The sequence below is a fragment of the Lampris incognitus genome, chromosome 2 (assembly GCF_029633865.1).
Source record: "Lampris incognitus isolate fLamInc1 chromosome 2, fLamInc1.hap2, whole genome shotgun sequence".
Lineage (NCBI taxonomy): Eukaryota > Metazoa > Chordata > Actinopteri > Lampriformes > Lampridae > Lampris > Lampris incognitus.
In genome coordinates, this window is record NC_079212.1 from 138,883,989 (window position 1) to 138,908,645 (window position 24,657).

Sequence of the window (24,657 nt, forward strand, 5' to 3'; positions counted from 1 at the left end):
CGCACACGCACGCACGCACACACAGAGCTCAGTGTTCCAAGCACAGAGGTGGTGTGTGTGGATGTGAGCCAGCCATCCGCGGTGTCAGGTTAAATTGGTCTGGCTGGTCTGGCCTCTCTGTTGGACCGGCGGCGGGGGTCTTTCACGCCACGACCCGAGCAGCTCTCCGCACCAAACAGCGCGGGCGTGTGGCCGTTGGCCTACGCCGACTCCGAAAGTGCACGCAGACGGGACAAGGACCACACACAAACCCCCCTTCACGTATAGCCTTAAACGGCCGACCAAGTAAAGACGACTGCCTCGCTCGTGTGTCTCTTGGCTTGCTGCGGAAACAAGGGCACCAAGCAGAGGTCGTGCTCGTGCGGTCTTAGGAATACGAAAATAACTAGAGGAAATAAAACACCATTCTTTACGACATCCGCTTTTCTTTTTCTTTTTTTTGTCATTAAAAAAAAAATCATCCCGCAGATGTACCACTGCGAGAGCAGCCAGCTTCATCACTGCTTCACTAGCCGGAGATGCTGCTGCTGCTGCAGGCACAGCCTGTAGCCACAGCCTGTAGGAGGACACGGTGGGGTTTGTGTTGGGAGGCTTTACGCTGCTCCGGCTGCTCCGGCTGCTCGTCTCAGGCTCTCTGGAACCGGGGAACACGGTCTTACAACCACACGTGTGTTCACATACAGAGAATACGGTAGAGAGTGAACCATTCTGCTGTGGCTATAGGGCTGGGCAGTACCTCGGCATTATATCGAAACCGTGACATGGGACTAGATACCGTCTGGGGGTTTGGATATCGTAAATCGTGATATGTTGTCTTCCTGGTTTTAAAGTCTGCATTACAGTAAAGAGGTGTGTTATTTTTTTAACCGACCAGACTGTTCTACCTGTTCTATTAGCTGCCTTTACCCACTCAGTGAGTTTATATATATTGTAACGTCCATGGATAAGTAGACACGCTGGCGGGTTTGACCTTTAGTCGAGCGGTTAGCGATGTCCTCCTGCGTGGCGGTTCGCTTCCCGGCCGCGGCAGCTCCTGTGGTTGCGTTGTCCCCCCAAATCGCTACAATATACTTATATATAGGCATCATTGATGATTATGTAAACTACTAATAAGACACGTTAGCCCTAGCTAACGGGTCTGACCCTTTAGCCGAGCGGTTAGTGATGTCGCCTTGTGGTGCAGTACACCCCGTATCGAATCCCGCACCGAGCAAGAAAATAACGGGTTACATTGGTGCAGCGGTGGGGATCCGGAAGTGTGCAGATCCTCAGAAGTCTCTTCGGAGCGCGGGAATAACAAGCGCGAGAGCGCGCTTCCGGGGAGGGTAACGACTGTAAACTACTAATAACACACATTAGCCCCTAGCTAACGGGTCTGACCCTCCAGCCGAGCGGGTAGTGACGTCACCTTGTGGTGCAGTACACCCGTATCGAATCCCCGCACCGGGCAAGAAAATAACCGGTTACAATTATTTATCAAAAAATATGATTGTGTAAATGTCTTGTGAGAGCACCAATAGTTATCCCAACAATATCAATATCGAGGTCTTTCGGTCCAAAAATACCGCCATACTTGCTTTATCAACAACACAAAACACTCAAGAGTCCGTCCCATAGGGGTCTGCAACCCACGACCCCGAATAAAAGGGGGGTAAACACACCACGACACTCAAACTCTTCAATTTGTGAGGTGGAAAGTGCACGTTCGGGATGGGGACATCGCGAAAACACGTGTTCACACCGTCACAGCAATACAAGCTGCCGGTCCCCCTCTGTCGACCAAGACAGCGGCGGGGAAGGCGGCCATTTTGTTCCGTGACGTGGTCTACTACGTCACAAACAGACGATCCAATGGGATGCCGTCGCCCGTTAAACACATTCTGTGGGCTTCATAGTGAAGAACAATTATGATGATACGGATTCGTAATAGTCAGAAATATAATGAGTATAGTGTTGCTAAAAACGCACGATGTGTTTTAATATAAACAGGCAGGATCATAAAAACCACATTAGACCAGAGACGTGTTTTTAACTGAGCCCACACACGGTTTAAGAAGATCTTTCATGGTTTAGTATACGTAGGCCTATATGCCTCCAGTTTAAAAGGTGCTTGAGGTTTGTTGAAACCCCCCCCCCCCTCAGCATCGGTGTCCCCAACAGACCAAGGGCGGATTTAAAGGGTGGTCATTCAATACATACCAGGCCACACTTAAAATCTCATTATTTTGTGGTCACATTGCTGTAAGCGTTTCATGGCTGTAACCTTACTGGTCTCAGATCAGTATTCTTGAAGGTCTTACAGGAGACCTTATAGGCCCCTGTGTCCAGACATTTTCACTACTCCGCCTTTGAGCTGTCCGCAAATACAGCAACTACGAGACCGCCAAGACGGTGTGAGAACAATATGTTTTCAATTCCCTGTGACGTCACGTTTCTTCTTCTGCTCTTTATATAGTCATCCACGTCAATTTACCAAATTGTGTCTCCTCGTCCTCGTAACTGCGCAACTATCCCATGCAATATAAACCACTGTGCTGTAAAGAATAACCTATACACCAAAATTTTAAGAATTTGGGGGAGCCACGCCCCAAATATCACTGACCCCTCTTTGGCGGCCCCGTTCAAAAATATGTTGCATGTGCCACTGGACCCACCACCGACGTAGACGTCAAGTCTAAATGCAATGTCGGGATACGTACTTTGACACCGGAGCGCCTGAGTTTTGATCTGTCGGCTGCAGACGTCACACCAGTCCTGCGTAACTGGCTTGGAGTCGAACCGGTGTCCCTCTCCCGTCTCCGCCTGCACCCGCGGGTCCTCCTGCGGGAATATGGACCAGGCCTGGCGCCGGCGGCGTTCGGTGCGGGCGAGTTTGACCACCCCGGTCCTGCCCTGCGTTAGCCGCTTTAACGGCAGCCTCCCGGTCTCTCCCTCCGACCCCGACCCCCTGGAGACGCTGTTTTGTGCCGCCTTGTTGCCACCGAGGCACGCGCGTCTCCCCCGTGCCACCTCCGGGCGAGTGTGCGCTGCGTTATGCCCATTGTCAACCAGGGAGCCCGGCATGTCATCGACGCCGGTCCGACTGACTGAAACCCTTCTCGGCTTGACGTTAAGATTTGGATAGGAGTCCATGTTACTGTTGTAGTCCCCGGTGTGAGTGCGCACACGCCCCGCCGCGGCGGCGTCCCTCTCCGCGGCGCCGCCGCTGACCCGGTCCCTGCCCTCCGCTTTCTCCGCGCTACGTGGCGCATGAGCGGGCAGGATTGCGCATCCTTCCCCGGGCATCCCTCCTCCCGCCACGGCCGTTTCTTCGTCTCCTCTCCGCCCGGGGGACATCGCGGGGAGGTGTAGCGTTGCTGTGCCGGCAGCTGGAGCGGCGGCGGCGGATCCGCCGTCAACTTCGGCCGCGGTCACCGAGTTCTTCCTGAACAGCATCATCTTTTCGAAGGAGGATTTTCTCGGAAGGCTGCTTTTCTTTCTGCAGAACAGGAGCTGCGGTTCCGAGTCCAGCCGATGCGGACCCGGGTGCTGCCCCACAACGCTCGCGGACGCCATTGAGTTTAACCTCTGGTAAAATCACGCGTGCGTGTGCGTTTGGCAGGTCCGGGTGTGTAGTAGTGCAACGCGTCTGTGCTCCGTGCGGCGAATGTAAACCCGGCTCGTGTAGTGGTGACGCAAAGGAGCAACGTGACAGCGTTTAAATGGCACGGGCGCGCTCCCCTCGGGCGACAGGGGCGCGCGCTAATCCCTTGGTTTGAGAGGTTTTATTTCACGTCATCTCTGACGGACCACATAGTCCACTACTAAAGCATCACCGGCACACACCGCTCATCAGACCGAGCCTCCTTTCTGTGCAGCCGGATCTCCTTCTACTACTGTAAACAACAACAACAACAACAGCTGCAGCACTCAGGTCTACTTGACAGAGAAAATGGCAACGAGAAACCACAATCAGGGGATCAACAAGTACAGAGTTCATGTACAGGGGTCAAGTCGGTTTTATTTGTACAGCCCATTATCACAAATTACAAATGTGCCTCAGGGGGCTTTACAGCAGCACAACATCCTGTCCTTAGACCCTCGCATCGGATAAGGCACAACTCCCTAAAAAAAAAAAAAAAAAAAAAAAAATCTTTAACAGGGAGGGAAAAAAAATTAGGGAGAAACCTCGGGGAGAGCCCCCAGAGGAGGGACCCCTCCCCCAAGATGGACAGACGTGCAATGGATACGGTGTGTACACAATTTACAGAATACAGCATCGAAAGAGGACGACAGTATTATAAGACATATGGCGAATATGACGAGGGGGATGCCAAGCGGTGTCCAGACGCCACCGGAGCAGCCCAGGCTCAGAAAATAAATGATATAGCTCTGCATCAATACAACATTTTTGCCAGAAGAAGAACATTTTTTTGCAATAATGTGAGTCAACGGGGGGGAGGGCGGGGGCTGGTGTTGCACGGTGTATTTATCGACCGTGATGATTTGCATGTGTTTTGGGGAGTTTTCTTGATCCGTCAGTGTTCTGATATTTGAAAACAAGAGCTACCCAGTGTGCCATATGTGTGATATACAGGTATCCGCATACCGTATGGACGACTTTGGCAAAGCCGTGGGGGGTTGTCTAAACAAAGGAAAACATGACAGTTGTTTGTGCAGGCTAGCGTGAGGGCGGCGATCAAAATTTCCACCTTGCGAAGAACGCGTCACGCCACAATACACAAAAGCCAAAAGTGAAAAATCTACCTCCCTCCCCTCAGCGAGGCAGAAAACCCCCCTGAAGAAACGCAGAGAATTTCAACCCAAAGCTCAACTGTCATGTTCAGAGGCTCTTAATTGCGCAATGTTGTCATGTTCGCTTGTTTCCCCGTGTTCTGTGAAATCTACCACCAGCCTACTCAAATTATGCCCCCCCCCACACACACACACACTGACTAAAATGTCAACACCATTTGAACATGAACTGAAAACAACAGTCATATTGTCCCCACACCCTTTCACTGTACCGTCAACAGACAGAGTTGACATTAACCGGTTCTGCTTGGCAGGGGACGCTTGTGGTCACCGCTGAGTTTCCCCTCGTGGCTTCCCCTCGCCGCTAACCTCCGCACGTGAATACGGAATACGACGAGCACAACACAATCAAAACTCGAGTTAAACATCAACAGAAAGCGAGACACGCGTTATGACTTGAAAGCTTGCGGACTGACTGTACGCTTTCCAGATGCTGACCAGCAACGATTCCATCAACCAGTCACTCGGTGACACGTCTGAAGCCATCCATGACATGAAATCACGTGACACCTTCTGAATACTGTACCCCTCCAGGAATGGCAGAGTGGATTAACTCCACAAACAAACAAACAAACAAACAAACAAACAAACAAACAAACAAACAAACAAACAAACAAAGACAGTGACCTATTCAGCATCACTGGGTCAATATCAATCTTGTGGATTTATCATTTACAAGCTAGCCGCGGTGTGGTGCGGTTCCTCTACCGAAGGCAACTGCCGGACGATGACAGCACGCTGGATCAAGCCAGGTTTTTAGCCCAGGAGCTACAGACGGGTGTCCAGGAATCCCACGATGAAGCGTCAAACTTATTTTGCAGGACGAGATGTTGAGGGGTGGCTGGGTTTGTGACATCACGGGACAGTTTCAGGCACCCACTAGTTTTTGTAAGGACTGAAGTCGGTGCCTGAAGACATTTAGGCAGGAAAGTTTCTGGGGGACTCCCTCCTCCCACAGTCCAAAGACATGTAGGTCAGGAGAATCGGCCGTACTGAATTGTCCCTAGGTGGGAATGTGTCGGCCCTGTGATGGCCTGGCGGCCTGTCCAGGGTGTCTCCCAGCTTGCTGCCCAATGACTGCTGGGATAGGCTCCAGCATCCCGCGACCCCGATCGGGATAAGTGGCTTGGACAATGGATCGAATGGATGGATGAAGTTCTCCAGAACTGCTGTCATGGGACAAGAGAGAAGCACTGCAACAACAGACCTTTCTCAGAGCTGAGCAAAGATTCTGTCTGTTCTGCCATAACAGTCCTTCACTATGGCAGCCTATGAGAAATACAATAACACTAAAGGAATTAATGAGGTTTGTATTGAACTGCTGTATAGGGCTCTTCCTTCCCCTCCCCTTCTCTCTCTCTCTCTCTCTCTGAAAAAGCTTCCCTGTTGCAGCATTTCCTGCTTCCCATTCTTTGCATCTTATCTCTGCATTGTGACTCGCAACCAATAGGTTGTCTTGCGCTATTGGTTGGCTCTTGCACATACATTAAAGAGAGACAAAACCTGTTCTTGTACCATATGAGGGGCTGTTTATACGAGGCGTATATCTGAGATTTACAGGCTCTTCTTAAACAAGGCGGGTCAGCCACGCAAGGAGACAGTTAAGACTGGGCTAGCAAGTCAAAGCAATGCATTTTGTGCATGCATGTGTCCATCTGTGTGTGTGTGTGTGATAAGTTAGAATGCAAAGGTGGACTCTGGTCACAATGTGGAAGGCCTGGCCAGACCAGACTCCAGTGCTCCAACAGAGTTCACTTCTCCCAAACTGTAAGGTATACAAAAAAACAAGTCAATCAGATACTATCTGTACTGCACAAGAGGACATTTCTTGCTTTATAGATGGATAATATGAATCTGTTGGCATTACCAAACGGACCTCTCTATGATGTTGTTGTTACACTGTAGTTCCCGGACTAAACTCTCCATTTCCTCCTTCAGATGATTCATCCTGAAGCAGGGGGTGGGGTGGGGGGGAGACAATATACCTGGTTACTTCTCTCAAGGTAGAACACCTATGTATACTGACGCACAAACACATACCAACACACCTGGAGACTATATGGTCCTTGGATGGGTCTCGTGCCCTGTCCCCCGTCGTGTTACTCTGCAGGGTGAGGAGTGCACCGTCCAAAGCCTGAAGAGGCAGGAGATGTTACATGAATGTGATGACTAAGACCTTTGAAATGATAAACTCATAAATCCTGTGTAAATGGTGATCCAAATGCCAAAAGGGATAAAAGTAATAATCTAACTTTTTGATTAGACTGTATGTGTGCAAGATAACACCAGCATGAGCTGTGGTCATGAAGCTAGGCTGCAGGGACAGGGCGTAAGCAGCTTTGAAGCCTGGTGTGAAAGGTTAAATGTCAACCTGATTATGGCACTCCTCAAACACTCCCAGGTCCGCCAACAGGTCTCTGGAGAATGAGATGAATTCTTCCAAACGGGTGTGCAGCTCCAGGAGAACACTGACAACACAGCCGGGAGACACACTGAGTCAGACCTTTCATACAGTGTATGTTTGTCATTCATTCATTCATTATCCAAACCGCTTATCCTTATGCAGTGTCGTGGGGATGCTGGAGCCTATCCCAGCAGTCACTGGGCAGCAGGCAGGGAGACACCCTGGACAGGCCGCCAGACCATCACAGGACTGACACACACCCATAGTCCCATCTAGGGACAATTTAGCATGGCCGATTTACCTGATCTATATGTCTTTGGACTGTGGGAGGAAACCGAAGCACCCAGAGGAAACCCATGCAAACTCCACACAGAGGACAACCTGGGACGACCCCCAAGGTTGGACTACCCCAGGGCTCGTACCTCGGACCTTCTTGCTGTGAGACACCCGCGCTAACCACTGTACCGCCAACACAGAGAACGGCCCCCCAAATTGGACTATCCCGGGGCTCGAACCCAGTAACTTCTTGCTGCGAGACGACCACTTTAACCATGTGCCACCACTGTGCCACCCCTATATTTGTCAATACGTGCTAAAATAGAAAAATTTACAAACTTTTTTTTTTGCAAAATGGGCTGTTAGCATTATTCTTATTTTGTCTCTAGGAGAGAGTGCATTAGAAAACAAGTCCCTTTATTGACTTGCTTGTCCAGCTTCCGGTGTGGGAAGATGGTGGCGCGAATTCACATTTGCAGTCGCCTCACCCAGTACCGGTGTGGGAAGATGCGGCGCAAACAGTTTGCGCTAGCTTCACCCAGTACCTTTGTTCACGTCTGCGTTTGATGGCTGGGAGAGCTGGCGCTGGATCAGCTGGGAGAGCTTGGTCTGCTGCGTCCTGTGGGCCCAGCGACCACGGCCCTGCCTGGAGCTGTGCCCGAAGAGGTAACACCAAGGACGGTCTGACAGGACGCGGAAGCGGGGCAGGCTGAGCTAACTGCTAGCCCATCTGAACCGGCAGTTCTGATAACACTGAGGGGGGTCTGGTGGCGGCCTCGCCTAGCCTTGACTGTGTTTTTAGTGTCGTCGCGTGGCGTGCGGGGAGGTGTGTCGAAGGTGTCTGGCTGGGAGAGCTGGCACTGGATCGGCTGAGGGAGCCTGGTCTGCTGCATTCTGTGGGCCCAAGGGCCACAGCTCTGACTGGCGCTGCGCCCAAAGTGGAAACACCGAGGGCGGTCTGACATGACACGGAAGTGGGGCAGGCTAAGCCAACTGCTAGCCCATGCGGACCGGCAGTTCCGACAGTCATCCTGGCTGGCGTTCGCTCTCTGGACAGTGGAACTTTTGGACTGTGTTGTTAAGGGTTTGTTTTTATTTGTATTTTGCTTTCTTATCCGTTTTGGTATGTTTTTGGTGGTGTTGTTTTTGGGAAATTTTGGATTTGTGTTTTGTCTTGTGGGTCGCACTGCTGTGGGCTGGGGGGAAACGGAATTCCGTTTCTTTCACGCACGACAATAAATTGTTACCCGATTGCTCTCTGTGCTCAGTGCCGCTTTAATTAGACGAATGCACTGAAACGCTTCCTAAATCAATGGCCTCAGAGCAGCGTTGTAGGACAACTGGACAGCGACACAGACACACATGGGAGCAGCCCTTAACGACAAAGTCTTGTGCTTTCGGACGATGAACAATTCAAGAGATCCAATGAAAGATTAATTCACCGCACAGAAATTTTTTGAAGCTTCTTACTGGAATTTTTCTATTTTTATTGACTTTGTCCACTCCCTGTGGATATAAATGGCAGTGTTTTGTTGGAGAGCAACATAATTTTTTGCATTTCTTCTTTTCACAAAGTTTGAAACTCACCCTCTGGTACCTCACGCATTTGTCATGAAGAGAAGAGTTACAGATGTAGTGATGTTTTGGAAAACCAGCTGTTTGCAAGACACACAGGCATGCGGTCACTGTGTGCTCTAAACAGTTTCTTCAGAGTTTGAAGGAATCCAACCCGGAGAAAAGCATTGGAAACCATTACATGGTGTGGCAATACTTCCTCCTTTCACTGATGGTCTTAAAGAGATACGTTCATGCTGTTTCTGAGCTCCTTTTACAACCGAAAGGTAGGTGTGGTTTTATGATGTCATAGCTATTGGCTACTGAAATTCAGGGCGGTTGTGTGGGTGTGGATGGGTGGGCTAAACCACCTGCCGTAGAAAAACGAGAAATTCACTGGCGACAGCCCCCTTCCCGCTCTGTCGTCACTTTACAAAAAAAAATTAAAAATGGCGAGTGACAAGACCATCAACAGCAGCTTTGAGGTTGAGGATGTGGAAGACGAGTCCTCTTTCTCAGTGGAAGTGGACTACTCGCCTCATGAATACGTTGCTCAGCCAATACGGTCGTATTCCTTCGAGCCAAAAGGGGGCGTCTCCGCTTTTATAGCATCCCGCTACGGACACGCCCTCTATGCTAATGCTAATTCGTGACCCGGCAAATTACCACATTTTCGCCTACCGGAAATCAGCTACTCGACTGTCGATATCTCTCGTCTGGCCATAAATGTGATTTTAGGGCTACAGTTTGTCTCATCCATCACATCCACACTCCTTACACCGATTAACAACAGGAAAAGTTGGGTTTTGATGCAAGAACCTCTTTAAATTACGACTGATAGAAAATAAAAATCAGTGGGGAAACTCCTTAACAGCTTTAATAGCGATGGTTCACAAAGGTAGGAGAGAACTTCATTAATTTCCTGTACAGGGAACCCCGATTTCAAAATTGGTCCTAGACTACTTAATGACACCAACTTGGAGGTCAAAGTTTGAGCATTAGTAAACAAGCTTAGAGTCAAGGTCTGTATCATGAAAAAAAAAAATCAGACCAACAGTCAGCGGACTATATGCATTATATGCATTGCTTGGATGATGGCGACGGATTAAACCCTCCAGGTTTATCTCCCTGTCATGAATGGTTTGGGCACAGGTTTGATTCTGGAAACCTTAAAAGATGTTTCTGATCAGGACATGGAAAGACTGTCAAATTAATCACTGGTTGTATGAGTAGCTTGAAGGTAATACTAGTGCTACCTTACATTCTGGAAAGTTCTAAATCTTTTACGGTCAAATATACCTTTTATGGCACAGCTTACTCTCTCTGATCGAAGCAGAAAATTGAGGAGAATGAGGGAATAAGTTGTTGCTCTGTAAATGAGCTGTCCTCCTACATCTCCATATTACTTGCCAAACAAATAACTGGTAGAGAGTCACAGGCCAGAGGGTCCCACTCAAAAGCAAACATTCTGGGTAGCGTAGCGGTCTATTCCGTTGCCTACCAACACGGGGATCGCCGGTTCGAATCCCCGTGTTACCTCCGGCTTGGTCAGGCGCCCTACAGACACAATTTGCTGTATCTTTGGGTGGGAAGCCAGATGTGGGTATGTGTCCTGGTCGCTACACTAGCGCCTCCTCTGGTCATTCAGGGGGACTGGGGGGAATTTTTTAAATTTTATTTTGAGATACGTTATTAATCGTTATGGGGAAATTCGTCTCTGCATTTAACCCATCCTAGCTGTGTAGCTAGAAGCAGTGGGCAGCCGCCGTGCAGCACCCGGGGACCAACTCCAGTTCATCTTGCCACGCCTTGGTCAAGGGCACAGACAGCAGACAGGTGTATTAACCCTAACATGCATGTCTTTTTTGATGGTGGGGGAAACCGGGGCACCTGGAGAAAACCCACCGCAGACACGGAGAGAACATGTAAACTCCACACAGAAAGGACCTGTCATGACCCCCAAGACTGGACAACCCTGGGGTTTGAACCCAGGACCTTCTTGTGGTGAGACGACAGTGCTAACCACTGGGCCACCGTGCCGCCCAATAATAGCATGATCCTCCCATGTGCTACATCCCCCTGGCGAAATACCTCACTGTCAGGTGAAAAGAAGTGGCTGGCGATTCCACATGTATTGGAGGAGGCATGTGGTAGTCTGCAGCCCTCTCCGGATTGGCAGTGAGGGTGTAGCAGCGACTGGGACGGCTCAGAAAAGTGGGGTAATTGCCCGGATACAACTGGGGAGAAAAAGGGGGACCCCCCCCCCCAAAAAGCAAATATCCTGCATTCTGAGTTTTCTTCAATAAGGCCCGAAGAAACCTCCTCACGGAGGTCAAACCAAACCTCGGGGTTTTAATGTAGACAGTCATACATACAGATCGGGGGAGGGGGCTGTCCATGGAGAGATATGCTAAATCATTATATGCCAAATGTACAAACTTGCTCTCCGAACAGGCATCTGTAGGACAACAATTGCAAGATTGTTTTTTTGTTTTTGTTTATACAAGTGGTCGGACCACAAATTTGTGAGTTAATCTGACCACATTTGCAGTGCATCTTTCCACCTTGGACATGACCCCCACCTCCCTCCCAGCGAGTCGAAAGACGACCTGACCTGCTCCACGTCCTCGTCGATGCCAGAAGGTCCTTGTATTTCTGCACACAGTTCTCTCTGAACAGAGACTTGACACGTTTTATGTGGGACGACAGTTGGATTCTGGGATGGAAAAAATACAAAACAGAGAGAAGAGCATCTTCAGGCTTGGCACGCGTCGTATCTGGCGTGTGTCAGAAACAGCCAACGATAAAATGGGCACACACTCACTTCTCAAACTTGTGAATTTGCTCATCATTGTACATCAGTTCTGTTGTGGAAATGAAGCAGTAAAAGTTAGGATGGCGTAGGTAATATTAACACAAACAATTGAATATTTATACATGAAATGTGCACACACAAAGAGAGAGAGAGAAAAAAAACAGCACGTACTGCCAATGAATTTGTCCTTGTGGTAGTGTTGATGAATTGCCTTTATCTTCTCTAGCAACACCTCCATCTTCTGACAGCTGTGTGGGGCAAAGGTCAGAGTTAAAAAAAACTGAATATTTGTTGTGAGCACACCTTCAAGTTGTGATACCCCCTCCCCGGCGTACTCCTTATCATGAACCAGACTCTCCGCCAGTTTGGCGTGTTCTATGTGCAGGCGGTCCAGCCGGCTCTGGAACTCCTGGATGCCGGCAGTGTAGGCTGGAAGGTGCTCTTGGATCTGCGGGGATGAAAGCAGGCAGTTTTGATGATCGGATCGGTTTTCAGCATAACGACATTTACATGGATCTTGAGTCCTGCTGGGACCGTGTCATTTCGCCTGCCACATCGATTCCACAAAAACTGTTACCCAGAGTTCATGTATTACAGAACCCAAACCCGATGTGATGGTGTTCAGGTTCTACAACAAAAACCACTGTCCAAAAGATTTTGGAGCATGTACTCGCCCTATTCGCACGTAAAAATTTAGCACCCGCAAAATACATGGTTGCAGCAGGACTCAAGATCCGTGTAAATGTCATTTATGCATTAGATTGATGTTGAGTCAGTGCAGCCAATGACCATCTAGAACACCCCTCCAGTCAGTAAAACACACAAAAGATTTGCATTTCACCAACTACACCACAAGCCACTCCACCTTTACCGCTCTCCTGTCTTTTCTGCCACTTGTACATTAAAAACAATGAAAATGAATGAAATGTAGAAATTACATTTTGCCGGGCATCCTGGTCACACAACAATACAGTACTTGTAATATGGATTTGAACAGCGCTCAAACTGACAATAATGTGAGGTGACACTTTTTTCCAACCCTTTTGGAGAAACTTTGTTTTCACTTCAACCTTGAAAAGGAAAGTCTGACAGGTATACGGCATCTGGCTCAAGGACGCCCTCAGACATGAGGACTTAAACTTCGCTCCTTTAATGGAGGGGCAGCCTGGCTTCTCATGAACTGTGTCCCCCCTTTTGGACACTCTCCACGCATGTCTTGTCGTTCCACATTGAATACTCGCTAACAGAGTTGTGGACTCGAGTCACATGACTCAGACTTGACACAGAGTCGAGTCACAATTTTGATGACTTCAGACTCGACAAAACTGAAAAAGACTTGCAACTTGACTTTTGACACCGATAACACATGACTTCAATAGGACTTGAGCCTTTTGACTTGACACCTCCAAACCCAGAGACTATTTTCACAATTACAGAGCCACTTTGAATCAACCCATAATAAATAAAAAGCATAAACGATTTGCATAAATTTAGCATATTTAATTACTTTGTTGTTGAAATGGCGTTACGATGAAGAGTGCATAACGACTTGTTTAAGACTTGAAACTCAAAGTTTAGGACTTGGAAATTGACTTGGGACTTGGAAATATTGACTTGGGGGCCTGACTTGGCACTTGCCTGTTTTGACTTAGGACTTGAGTGCCAAGACTAGAGACTTACTTGTGGCTTTGAAAGCAATTACTCAGTCCCACCTCTGCTGGCTAATAATGAGAAAAGGGCAAATGATGGCCTAGATGATGAAATGATTGACCTTTAGGCATAGAATGACAGGTTTTCAATGTCCATGTCCTCGGTTAAATTATTCTTGAGTCAGGCACCTGGCCCATACTTGCCCACTGACTCTAGATAGTGGCTCTAGATAAGAGCAGCAGCTAAAATGTAAATGAATACAAATGAATACCCAACAGCCCTGGGTAATCCCCCACCCCACCCTGTCAGTCAGAACGGTTTTTTGTGATGTTACTTCCTGGTAGCGCTCACCAGCCTCAGCTTCTTGCTGCTGTCTGCCAAGCCAGGTGTTTCTGGAGAATATCGACCTCTGAGGAAAAAGGGGAAAAGAACAGCTGCAGAAGGAGAAATGGAAGATTGCAAAGGTACGGGGTGGTCTGGACCGAAACTGTGTCGGAAATTCCTCAGTGGAAATTTTTGTTGCGCCCATTCGCCCATAGAGCCAGTCGAAACTTTCATGAGTAGGTCATGAAAGTTTCGACTGGCTCTATTACACTTGCGCATATATTCTTCTTCTTCTGTGCCTGAAAAGGCGTAAGGCGTGTGTTAGAAAACTCACAGAGTGTGTAATCGACGCTCTGAGCCGAGGCAGGTCAGCAGTCTCATGCTGATAATGGTGATGCGGAGCATGGCGGTTCCACACCCCTGACGCATCTTCATGCTGGGGGGGGAGGGGGATGATGTGAAAGGAAAATGGCATAAAATCACAGTAAAAAAAAAAAGAAAAGAAGAGAGATTCAGACGATGTAAAGTTATGACATGGATAGATAGGGGACAAGTACCAACAACAAAAAATCTTTGTGTGTGTATTCTCACATGTAGCTGTAGTACCCCTGCAGTAGCAGCTGTTGGTGTGCATGCAGGAGGTGTACTATCCTGAGATACTGGTGGACCACGCCTACTATTACCTACGGGGAAGGACAAATGATAAAAAAAACAAAAAACAGGAAAAACTGGATAGAGGAGGGAGGGAAAGACGTCACAATATCAAGACGTTTCACTTCATAGGCCAACATGACCACCAGCGTAGACTAGAATAGAAAAGGCAGCGGTACCTTGGTGAAGTTGTAGTCTGTTGTGACGTCAAACCTGGAGGGGATAACAGGGGCCTCCGCTACCAGAGGAGAAAAGAAATACAGTCACTGAATCTGTAGTGAAAGTAAAGTGACCCCTACTACCAGACAATATTTTGCTGTGTGACAACATTTCAAGCACGTTATTTCTAATGCTTATTAATATATCACAGAAAGTTGATCCAGTTCATCTGGACACAACGTTTATTGAGAGGAACGTTTTCAACTATTCCCCCATCCCATGGCAGCTGGATAGCTCAGTAGGTAAGCATGCTGGCTTTCCATGCCAGAGACTGAGGGTTCAAAACCCAGTTGGGACAAGTCTCCATGGCTTAGACTCCTAATGCTATACAAGCCAGCTACCGGCTCGGATGTTGCCTGGTCCGCGTCAGGTGTTGGGGAACCGGGGCAACCTGATGAGCAATGGGCTACTGGAGCCAGACATTCATCGGCGAGGGCTGAGAACCTGGAACTGATGGAACGCTACTATAACAGAAAACCCCTTCAGAGGGGCTGTATGCAGCGTGACTTCGCACCAGGTTCTCCACAAACATGCGTTGCGAGTCGAGAGAGGCGAGGCGACAGTCCAGCCACACCCCAGCCCCGTCATGAATGGCCCCGCTCGCCGACAAAAGCCAGCGATCCCGGTCCAACTGAAGGCCACGGCACCACAGTATCATTGCGTCTAATGGGGATTCTGATTTACAGGCATTCAGTCATAATCCCACAGATGGTAGCCTCGCACCACTGGCTCCTCAGCCAAGCACACACACCATCTGAACCAGCGGTTCCTCTCGGACTGAGCTGGATTACTACTGCAACAACAAATCATCAGTGGGGTAAAACTAACCTGTTTCATGACGGTCTAAGAGAAGACACTTATTAATATAGTCATTAAAATTTAGTACAGCTCTGCAGAAGGGTTGAGCCCACAGGGAGCGCTATAGGGCAGCATCCATGAAGCTGGCAGCAAATTTGAATCATGTTCAAAAGACATCTTTTAAAGAAAGAAAGCCACTTTATTTTGTCATTGTATTCTTACAATGAATTTGTCTTCTGTATGTAACCCATCCTATTGTATAGGAGCACTGGGCAGCTGCAGCGCCCGGGGACCAACTGCAGTTCTTCTTTCCATTGCCTTGCTCAGGGGCACAGACAGGAGTATTAACCCTAACATGCACATCTTTTTGATGGTGGGAGGAAACCGGAGCACCCGGAGGACACGGGGGAGAACATGCGAACTCCACACAGAAAAGGATCTGGGACGGCCTGGGGTTCGAACCCAGGACCTTCTTGCGGTGAGGCAACAGTGCTAACCCCTGGGCCACCGTGAATAGTCGCTGGCATGAGAGTTTGAAACTGGGCTGGCCAAGAGAAGTACGGTCTCTTCCATCTTTCCAACTTCACACTCTCTTGTAGTAGTCTAAGTCTTTACAGCTTCTTTCTTTTTAACTATACTTTTCAGTGAAGGCCGACCCTGAATATCCGGATTGTAGATTTGGACCTTATTTCAGTATCGAGATGCTTCTTTCCCCCCCCCCTGCAGTCATGTCAGGCGTTACATAGAGCGTCTTGACTGACTATCCTGTAGTGTAGCCTATTCTCCTCATCCTCTTCATACACTACTGAGTCGGGGAGGTGGATGGCATGCATGGCCCGGTATTAATGACCTTGATTAACCGAGCATTACTGTCAAAATATATGAACAACGGTAGAGCTGTTCACTCAAATATGATTGTGCCTCAGTGCCAAGTGTGTGTTACTTCGTTTGTAACTTGATTATCCAATAGCAATGATAACTGTACCTTTCCTGTCAACAACGAGTTGATCAGGGATCAGTGGCATTATTCTCACAGATGGGCGAGGCATCTGGTCCGACATTCATTTGTCAAAAAAAATAAAACTCTTCAAAATACCGTTGTTGTCACTTTGTTTTTCAAATTAACATTAAAATGTTAAAAGGAAATAAATGTCTGGGTAGCGTAGCGGTCTATACCGTTGCCTACCAACACGGGGATCTTCGGTTCAAATCCCCGTGTTACCTCCGGCTTGGTCGGGTGTCCCTACAGACACAATTGGCCGTGTCTGTGGGAGGGAAGCCGGATGTGGGTATGTGTCCTGGTCCCTGCACTAGCGCCTCCTCTAGTCGGTCGGGGCGCCTGTCCGGGGGGGAGGGGGAACTGGGGGGGAATAGCGTGATCCTCCCATGTGCTACATCCCCCTGGTGAAACTCCTCACTGTCAGGTGAAAAGAAGCGGCTGGCGACTCCACATGTATCGGAGGAGACATGTGGTAGTCTGCAGCCCTCCCCGGATCGGCAGGGGGGTTGGAGCAGCGACCGGGACGGCTCGAAAGAGTGGGGTAATTGGTAAGGTACAATTAGGGAGAAAAGGGGGGGGGGATAAAAAAAAAGGGGGGGGGAATAAATGACCATTGTGGCTGCATTCATTATCCATCACCTTGGTTCGTTTTTATTGACTAATTAATTCAGAATGAATATTCAGATATCCGTTTGGAAAATGTGTTGAATATCTAAAACCTGGAAAAAAGTATTTGGGACTGCCCTACTTTTCAGTCAACACTAATTATGGTAATAATCATTAATAGTTTGTCTGCATTTGGCACAGTCTACACACAACCATCAAGAAAACCTTGATAAAAAAACAAAAACAAAACAAACCCCCCCCCCAAAAAACACATGGATACGTGTGTGTGTGTGTGTGTGTGTGTGTGTGTGTGTGTGTGTGTGTGTGTGTGTGTGTGTGTGCGTCTTACGCTCTTTATAAGGTAGGCTGACATTTGTGTCTGGCCCCTGGCTGAGCAGTATGAGGGGCTGGGAGAGGGAGGTCGGGGGGAGGTTGATCACCTTCATGTTCTTCTCCAGAAGGAGGTCATGGCCCATATAGAGCCAGTGCTGCTTCTGTACCGCCACACCGGTCTGAGACGCCACCTCCTCAAAGAAGACAGACACCCTGGGGGGGGGGGGAGAGGGGGGGGAGGGAAGGAACGGAGGAAGCATTTTAATGTAAATGGTCACGCAAGGAGTGGAGGTGACAAAGGCGTATGAGTTTAAATACTTGGGGTCAACTGTCCAAAGTAACGGGGAGTGCGGTAGAGAGGTGAAGAAGAGAGTGCAGGCAGGGTGGAGTGGGTGGAGAAGAGTGTCAGGAGTGATTTGCGACAGAAGGGTACCAGCAAGAGTTAAAGGGAAGGTTTACGAGATGGATGTGAGACCAGCTATGTTGTATGGTTTGGAGACAGTGGCACTGATGAAAAGACAGGAGGTGGAGCTGGAGGTGGCAGAGTTGAAGATGCTAAGATTTTCATTGGGAGTGATGAAGAAGGACAGGATTAGGAAAAAGTAAATTAGAGGGACCGCTCAGGGTGGACGGTTTGGAGACAAAGCAGGAGAGGCGAGATTGAGATGGTTTGGACATGTGTGGAGGAGAGATGCTGGGTATATTGGGAGAAGGATGCTGAATATGGAGCTGCCAGGGAAGAGGAAAAGAGGAAGGCCAAAGAGGAGGTTTATGGATGTGGTGAGGGAGGACATGCAGGTGGCTGGTGTGACACAGGAAGATGCAGAGGACAGGAAGAGATGGAGACGGATGATCCGCTGTGGCGCCCCCTAACGGGAGCAGCCAAAAGTAGTAGTAGTAGGGTCATGCTAGACAGGCCTTTGCTTGTTTTGGGGCAACTAGGCTGGATTTCAAGGTTGGACTGTGTTCTTTGCATACTCAACAGACCCAGGAGTTTGTGCAAATGGTAAAATTTTTTAAAAAAAGTGGTCATGTGACAGGGGTTGACGAGTCAGCCTCTCTCTGAACACATTCCACACCCAAAGGCTTGTAAGACTTATGATCCTTTAGTCTGGAAAAATCCCGATGACCCACCTGCTAACTGAATTAAACTATGGCGCAAAACTCTGCAGACGGGCAATACCCAGTAAGAATTTGACTGTAAAATGAAAAAAAAAAACACACACACACACAGGAACTAATTAAAAGGGAAATGTCACCGATTTTCAACCTCATCTCTGTCTACCTGTGATGGGGCCAGCACATGAAAACACCTGCAGCCGTTCCCCATCATTTCTGCATCTCTGGACCAGCAGTGAAACAGAGGCCCCCAAATATCGTATCGTGATGTCAGTTAGCGTTCGGAAAAACTAATCTATTCTATTGAATGGTGAAACACACCATTTAAAAAAAAAACAAAAAAAAACACACAACTTCGTTCTCTTGGCTGCACTACGTTTCCGATGGTGGAAATGACGTCCCACAACAGTAGTGCAGAGAGGATTTTATGGGCGATGACGCAGAGGCTTTACATGCAATGCATTCTGGTACATGTAGGCGCAGTGGGAAAGACTCCGAGCAGGAGAACACCAATTCCTCCATCAATGTAGGACACAGTGAGGACTTTACTGCTTCAATCAACGACATTGATGATCATCAGTACCGACTGTACATACAAGCAAAACCAGCAGTGAAATGTCCCTTTAAGTTGCTGTCTGCACATTCTTACTACTGAAACATCATGTGGTGGTGTGACAACATGAGATCTGGGTGCTGAGGGCCTCTGCCAGTGTAACTATATTGCTGACATTTTTGGGCATCATATGATGCTCCTGCAGCCCCAGCAGTCATCGGGCGGCAGGTGGGGAGACACCTTGGACAGGCCGCCAAGCCATCACAGGGCCCACACGCACACACACATTCACGCCTAGGGACCGATTCACCTGACCTACATGTCTTTGGCTTGTGGGAGGAAACCGGCGCACCCGGAGGAAACCCACGCAGACACGGGGGGAACATCCACACAGAGGACAACCCGGGACGACCCCCAAGGTTGGACTACCTCAGGGCTCAAACCCAGGACATTCTTGTTGTGAGGCGACCGCACTAACCACTCTGCCCCCGTGCCGCAATGACTGCTGGGATAGGCTCCAGCATCCCCGCGACCCTGAGAGCTGGATAAACGGTTTGGATACTAGATGATGCTCCTCATCTTCAACTCTGTGACCACCAGCCCTCGGTTGTCTTCAAGTTTGTATGCCTGTACTGGGACAATATGTATCGGCTTGGCCTGTGTTATGCATATTGTGAAAAAGTAAAGCAGGTATTGCGTAGTCTGCCGACAGTACTGACGAGATGCGACGGCGTGCGTGTGGACGTACATGTCGTAGTGACGTACGTAGACGCAGTGCGCGGCGGCCCGCTGCAGGGAGAAGAGGTGAATAGGCTCCCGCTGCAGGATGTCTGTGGTGGCCTTAAAGAACAGCTCGAAACCCCAACACCTCTCCTGGTCAGCCTCCAGTATACCTGCTAGCACTGGAACCAGCTGGGCCTTCAGACCCCTGGAGAAGAAAGAGACGGGGGGGGGGGGGCGAGAAATGAGAAATAAGGAAACAACACCCATTTTCTGTAACACAACAAATGACGGTATGGATTGACATACTGTGACAGTTGACAGCAGTGAGGTAGGTGGTATCTCCACTCTATAGGTCCGTCTTCTACCCTCTGTGTTCCTGCTATTGCCCCCAAAGGCTTCTCTGTTGTTATCTTGTACCTGTGCAACAACACACACATAACTCAAACTGAAATTATTATGCAATACTATAATATAACATAGACCTTTTTGAGCATTTTGACTATGCTCCTTTAGCTAAAATAATTCCAAACAACGCACTAATCGTCTGCAATGAAGGGAATGAACAACAACAAAAACACCACAAAAACAGGATTTTTACATTCTTTTAAAGTAGTTGTTTCATATTATGCCTTTGGTAATACATGCTGGGTGATAAAATGAGCGAAAATGCAGACATATTGAAAGTCACCTTAACATAATGGAACTTTGATTTTCAGTTGAAGACGCATTTCTAAGTGGTTGAATAATAACTTAAATTCAAAAGCTGTTCATTTCTGCCAACTGAAAGGGGAGGTGGGCACCGTTTCTTTCTGCAGAGATATGCAGCTCAGTTCAGTTCGTAACAGGTTAATGATGTTATTCACCATGCCAAAGCTAACACAGCTCCATCCCATCCCCTCAGACTCGCAAAAAGGCACCAGGTAAAAAAAAGAAAAAAAAAAGAAGTCAGTTAGTGTGCTAACCTTACAATTTAGTGCTTTAATACAACCTGTATGCAAACCAATAATGACACACTGGTGATGGAATGGCCCAGTGACATGGGGAAGCTCAAGACCAAACTCCATAGTATTCCATATTAACTCCAAAACATATGAAAAAGACGAATTACCACCTATCATGATATAACCAAGTGAGATGTAACTAAAAGTTATCATCCATCCATCCATTATCCGAACCACTTATCCTGCGCTAACCACCGCGCCGCCTAAAAGTTATCGGATATTTACAATACAAACTTTTCACACCTACAGACTTACATGGTGGATTTGTTCTTGCGGGGTCCTCCGTATGGTACGAAGGGAAGTCTACCGGTGGCAGCGTGGTAAAATGTTACTCCAATACTCCACAGGTCGACACTCACCCCATACACCTTCTGCTGGGGCTTACGCAGCACGGCACGCTCATACATGTCTGGATGCTATGCATAGACACACAAAGACATTCAGAAACACAGTCAATACTAACGGTTTATTAGTAGCTGGTGTTCACATTCTGCGACATGCATTCACATAATGCGACCCTACTATCTTCATATGGACATGATCGTTAAGACGATATGACTGCGACATTAACCCATCATTCATTACATTTAAACAACGCAGCAAAACATTTTCAGATGACTTTTTCCCCTGACAAAAACAAGGCCACATTTAATCAAAATTCACTATTGTAGGGGTGCCCGGGTAGCCTAGCGGTCTATTCCGTTGCCTACCAACACAGGGATCGCCAGTTCAAATCCCCGCGTTACCTCCAGCTTGGTCGGACGACCCTACAGACACAACTGGAGTCTGGTGTCTGCGGGTGGGAAGCCAAACGTGGGTATGTGTCCCAACTGCACTAGCGCCTCCTCTGGTCGGTCGGGGGCACCTGTTCGGGGGGGACTGGGGGGAATAGTGCAATCCTCCCACGCGCTACGTCCCCCTGGCGAAACTCCCCACTGTCAGGTGAAAAGAAGTGGCTGGCGACTCCACATGTATCGGAGGAGGCATGTGGTAGGCTGAAGCCCTCCCTGGATCGGCAGAAAGGGTGGAGCAGCAACCGGGACAGCTCAGAAGAGTGGGGTAATTGGCCAGGTACAATTGGGGAGAAAACTGGGGTGGGGGGGGGGGGCATCACTGTTGTAAACAATGAATGATACTTTTTGATTGGAAGGGTGAGTTATGATTTCATTACCATGCCAGCTCACAGCCTTCATAGAAAACAGGTGGGATCAAGGTGTTGTTCGGGACACCGCTTAATTTGGAAGTGGTTTTTCACTTTTACGGGATTTTTAGCATGCACATGTACCCACATAGAACCAACAAAGAATTAAAAAGGTCGACACTTGTCTTACCAAATACTCTTCGGTTCCGTAGATGGACGCAAACTTCTCATCATCCTCCAGTTCCCTAGCCGCTCCGAAGTCAGTCAGCTTGTAAATGGACCTGCCGTCCTCCCTGACCTGCCGCATGATGTTGCCCGGCTTTATGTCCCGATGTACCACCCCGTTGTCCCGCAGGTGGTTCATCCCGTGCACTGGGGAGAATGAGTGTAGACATAATTAATTTAAGTAGATGAATGTAGATAAGTGGATAGTAGAATACAATAGCAAGTTGAGGAAGGATGTCCTGTTGTTAGGCCCAAAACATACTCTATTCAAGTATGCGAACACAAATAATAATGCCTGGCATTTCGAGCCCCATGAAGAGATATCACACTAGTAAATAAAAAAAGTTATTAAGCTTATGGTCTAATGTTTTTTTAAGCTTGGAATCAACCTGAACCCCCCTCCCCTCCATACGGCACTGCAGCCCAGCCTGGGCAATGCAAATGCACAGCCGGGTTGTTCATATTTTCCTGTGGAGGTTAATAAACCCAAGTCCTCAAGGGGGCGCTACATGACAAATCAGAACGTCTGTAAACAGCTCATGTACTGTCCTGTTTGGATAATCACAACAACAATTAATGAATGTGTGCTGTTGTACTTGTTGCACCGCAGAAAAAGGAAAAGCATAGATAAGACGGTAGCACGTGCGGCCACTGAACTGCTAAGAAGTGGAAAGACGGGGGGGTATGTTCCTCTTGTCTGCCATGACAGTTGTGAAAGACAGAGCGGAGGAGAGCTTTTTATTGTCCGAGGTTGTAATTGTATTCCATCTGATGAAGGCTGTTGGGGCTGCAACTTGATGCTTTTAGTATGACAAATCTATTTTTGTACGATGCCAAATTTGTTGTTTGATGGCAGCTCCTCAACTCTGGCCGTCTGAGCACAGCTGATGCATCTCCAGTGGAAGACAGTAGCTGGAAATCAAACAAGCAGGTCTCATCCTGTTTCTGTCTGCAACACCTGAGACTGCAGCTAACCTATTGCGTTGCGTGACGCAACAACGTGTGTGTGAAATGTACCTCTGCGTAGCTCGAAGAGTCCGTGTTCACGTACTCACAGAGTATGTTTGGGTTGTATGGACCGCTATCTTTCTCACATTATACACACCTACACACTGTAGCACAATGAGAAACTCTGTCTCCTGTAGGCCGTAGGCGTTCTCTGGATTCTCGAGCAGGCTCAGCAGACTGCCCCCAGAACAATACTCCATCACCAACACCTTCTGTTTAGAGGGCAACTACAGACAGGAAAGAAGAATAAGAGAGACAGACAGACAGACAGACGGAAAGAGTGAGTAGGAGGGGAGAGAGCGGCAGAGAGAAGAAGGAGATCCCAATCTTGTGCTGCCCTGGTATTTGACGAACTGCTTCCTCCTTTCTGTCAAGCTGTGGGCTCACCTCCTCCACGGCATACAGCTTGACAATGTTGCTGTGGTCAAGTTTCCTCAGCATTTCAAACTCCCTCATCTGCACCTCGTGGGGACGGCTGTAGCTCATCAGGTTAAACACCTTCACTGCTACCTGCTCACCTGTCCTCTGAAGGCACACACACACACACACACACACACACACACACACACACACACACACAGATATACAGATACACCAGTATCATCGTGCCATATCGCATCAGAAAAGATGTCAATATCATTCCGTACATCACCACATCACTGTCACCACAATCTCCCTAACTTTCCGCCGCACGCCGCAGCCCATGCACAGTATCGACACACTGCATCACAGATAAAGACAAGATTTCGGCTACGCTGATAGCCCAACGAGTGTGCGCCATAGGCGGAATTGGTACTTTGTTGCGTGCTTTGTAGACGTTCGCAGTGGCTCCCTGTCCGAGGACATCCTGTAGAGACCACAGGTAGTTCGCCGTACTGGCTGTCATCTCCTGACACCGGGGTAAACCCTAGAGAGCACCAGGGAGGGAGAGGGGAGAGAGGGGGGAGAGGGAGGGAGGGGGGGAGGCAGAAATTAACATTTGAGCTTTTCCAGGCTTAGCTTTAGCAAGACGCTTTCATTACTGTAGAGGCTACGAGCACTGCTATTCATAATACACATTTAATAACACCCCCCTCCATTAAAATCCACAAATCTGGTCAAAGCGCTCACAAGCGTCTGCCGGAAGCGCGCGGCAGTTTAAGCCGCGAGGCCAGGTAAAGGTTTTTACTGCTTAAAAAAGTCAAACGTCTCACTCGGGTGTGTTTTACAAACCCAGACACTCTTCCGGCGTCCTGTCTCGATCCTTGAAAAAACAGCGGCGGTGGGAAAGAAAAGAGAAAACTCCCGACGGCCGAATCTTGTTCCGTCGCCTTGAAGTAAAAGTCCGTGAACCTGTCCGGGCTGCGGGACCGCCGCGCGTGCGTGTGTGTGCGCGCGCGCGTGTGTGGACTCTATTGAACCACACTGTCCGCTTTATTCCGCCGAACCTGAAACGTTGGCTGAGAGGAACAACTACACGCGAG

At 48.5% G+C, this 24,657-nt stretch overlaps 2 protein-coding genes across 3 annotated transcripts in view; both read right to left on the reverse strand.

Annotated features, from left to right (window-relative positions):
* The window catches only part of rassf5 (Ras association domain family member 5), a 13,580-nt gene extending 10,025 nt beyond the window's left edge, over positions 1-3,555 (reverse strand). The window contains exons 1-2 of the mRNA XM_056301795.1: positions 2,603-3,555; positions 475-634 (exon numbers count right to left, since the gene is read on the reverse strand). Of these exons, the coding sequence (XP_056157770.1) occupies positions 475-634; positions 2,603-3,555 (1,113 nt within the window). The remainder of the gene's footprint in view (positions 1-474; positions 635-2,602) is intronic.
* Positions 3,556-3,981: 426 nt separating this feature from the next.
* On the reverse strand, positions 3,982-24,657 carry ikbke (inhibitor of nuclear factor kappa B kinase subunit epsilon). 2 transcript variants are annotated; one of them, XM_056273467.1, is made up of 21 exons: positions 24,407-24,657; positions 23,991-24,101; positions 23,582-23,719; positions 23,292-23,421; positions 22,152-22,333; positions 21,076-21,236; positions 20,126-20,236; positions 19,845-20,024; positions 17,441-17,637; positions 14,648-14,706; positions 14,409-14,500; positions 14,152-14,253; positions 13,845-13,902; positions 12,179-12,291; positions 12,015-12,091; positions 11,853-11,892; positions 11,643-11,744; positions 7,166-7,262; positions 6,843-6,928; positions 6,671-6,742; positions 3,982-6,559 (listed from the first exon to the last, which is right to left on the reverse strand). In XM_056273467.1, the coding sequence occupies exons 2-21, from the start codon at positions 24,078-24,080 to the stop codon at positions 6,496-6,498; spliced, it is 2,151 nt and encodes a 716-aa protein (XP_056129442.1). In that variant the 5' UTR covers positions 24,081-24,101; positions 24,407-24,657; the 3' UTR covers positions 3,982-6,495. The 2 variants fall into 2 exon arrangements, with proteins under 2 accessions (XP_056129442.1, XP_056129441.1); XM_056273466.1 differs by having other exon boundaries at positions 6,662-6,742.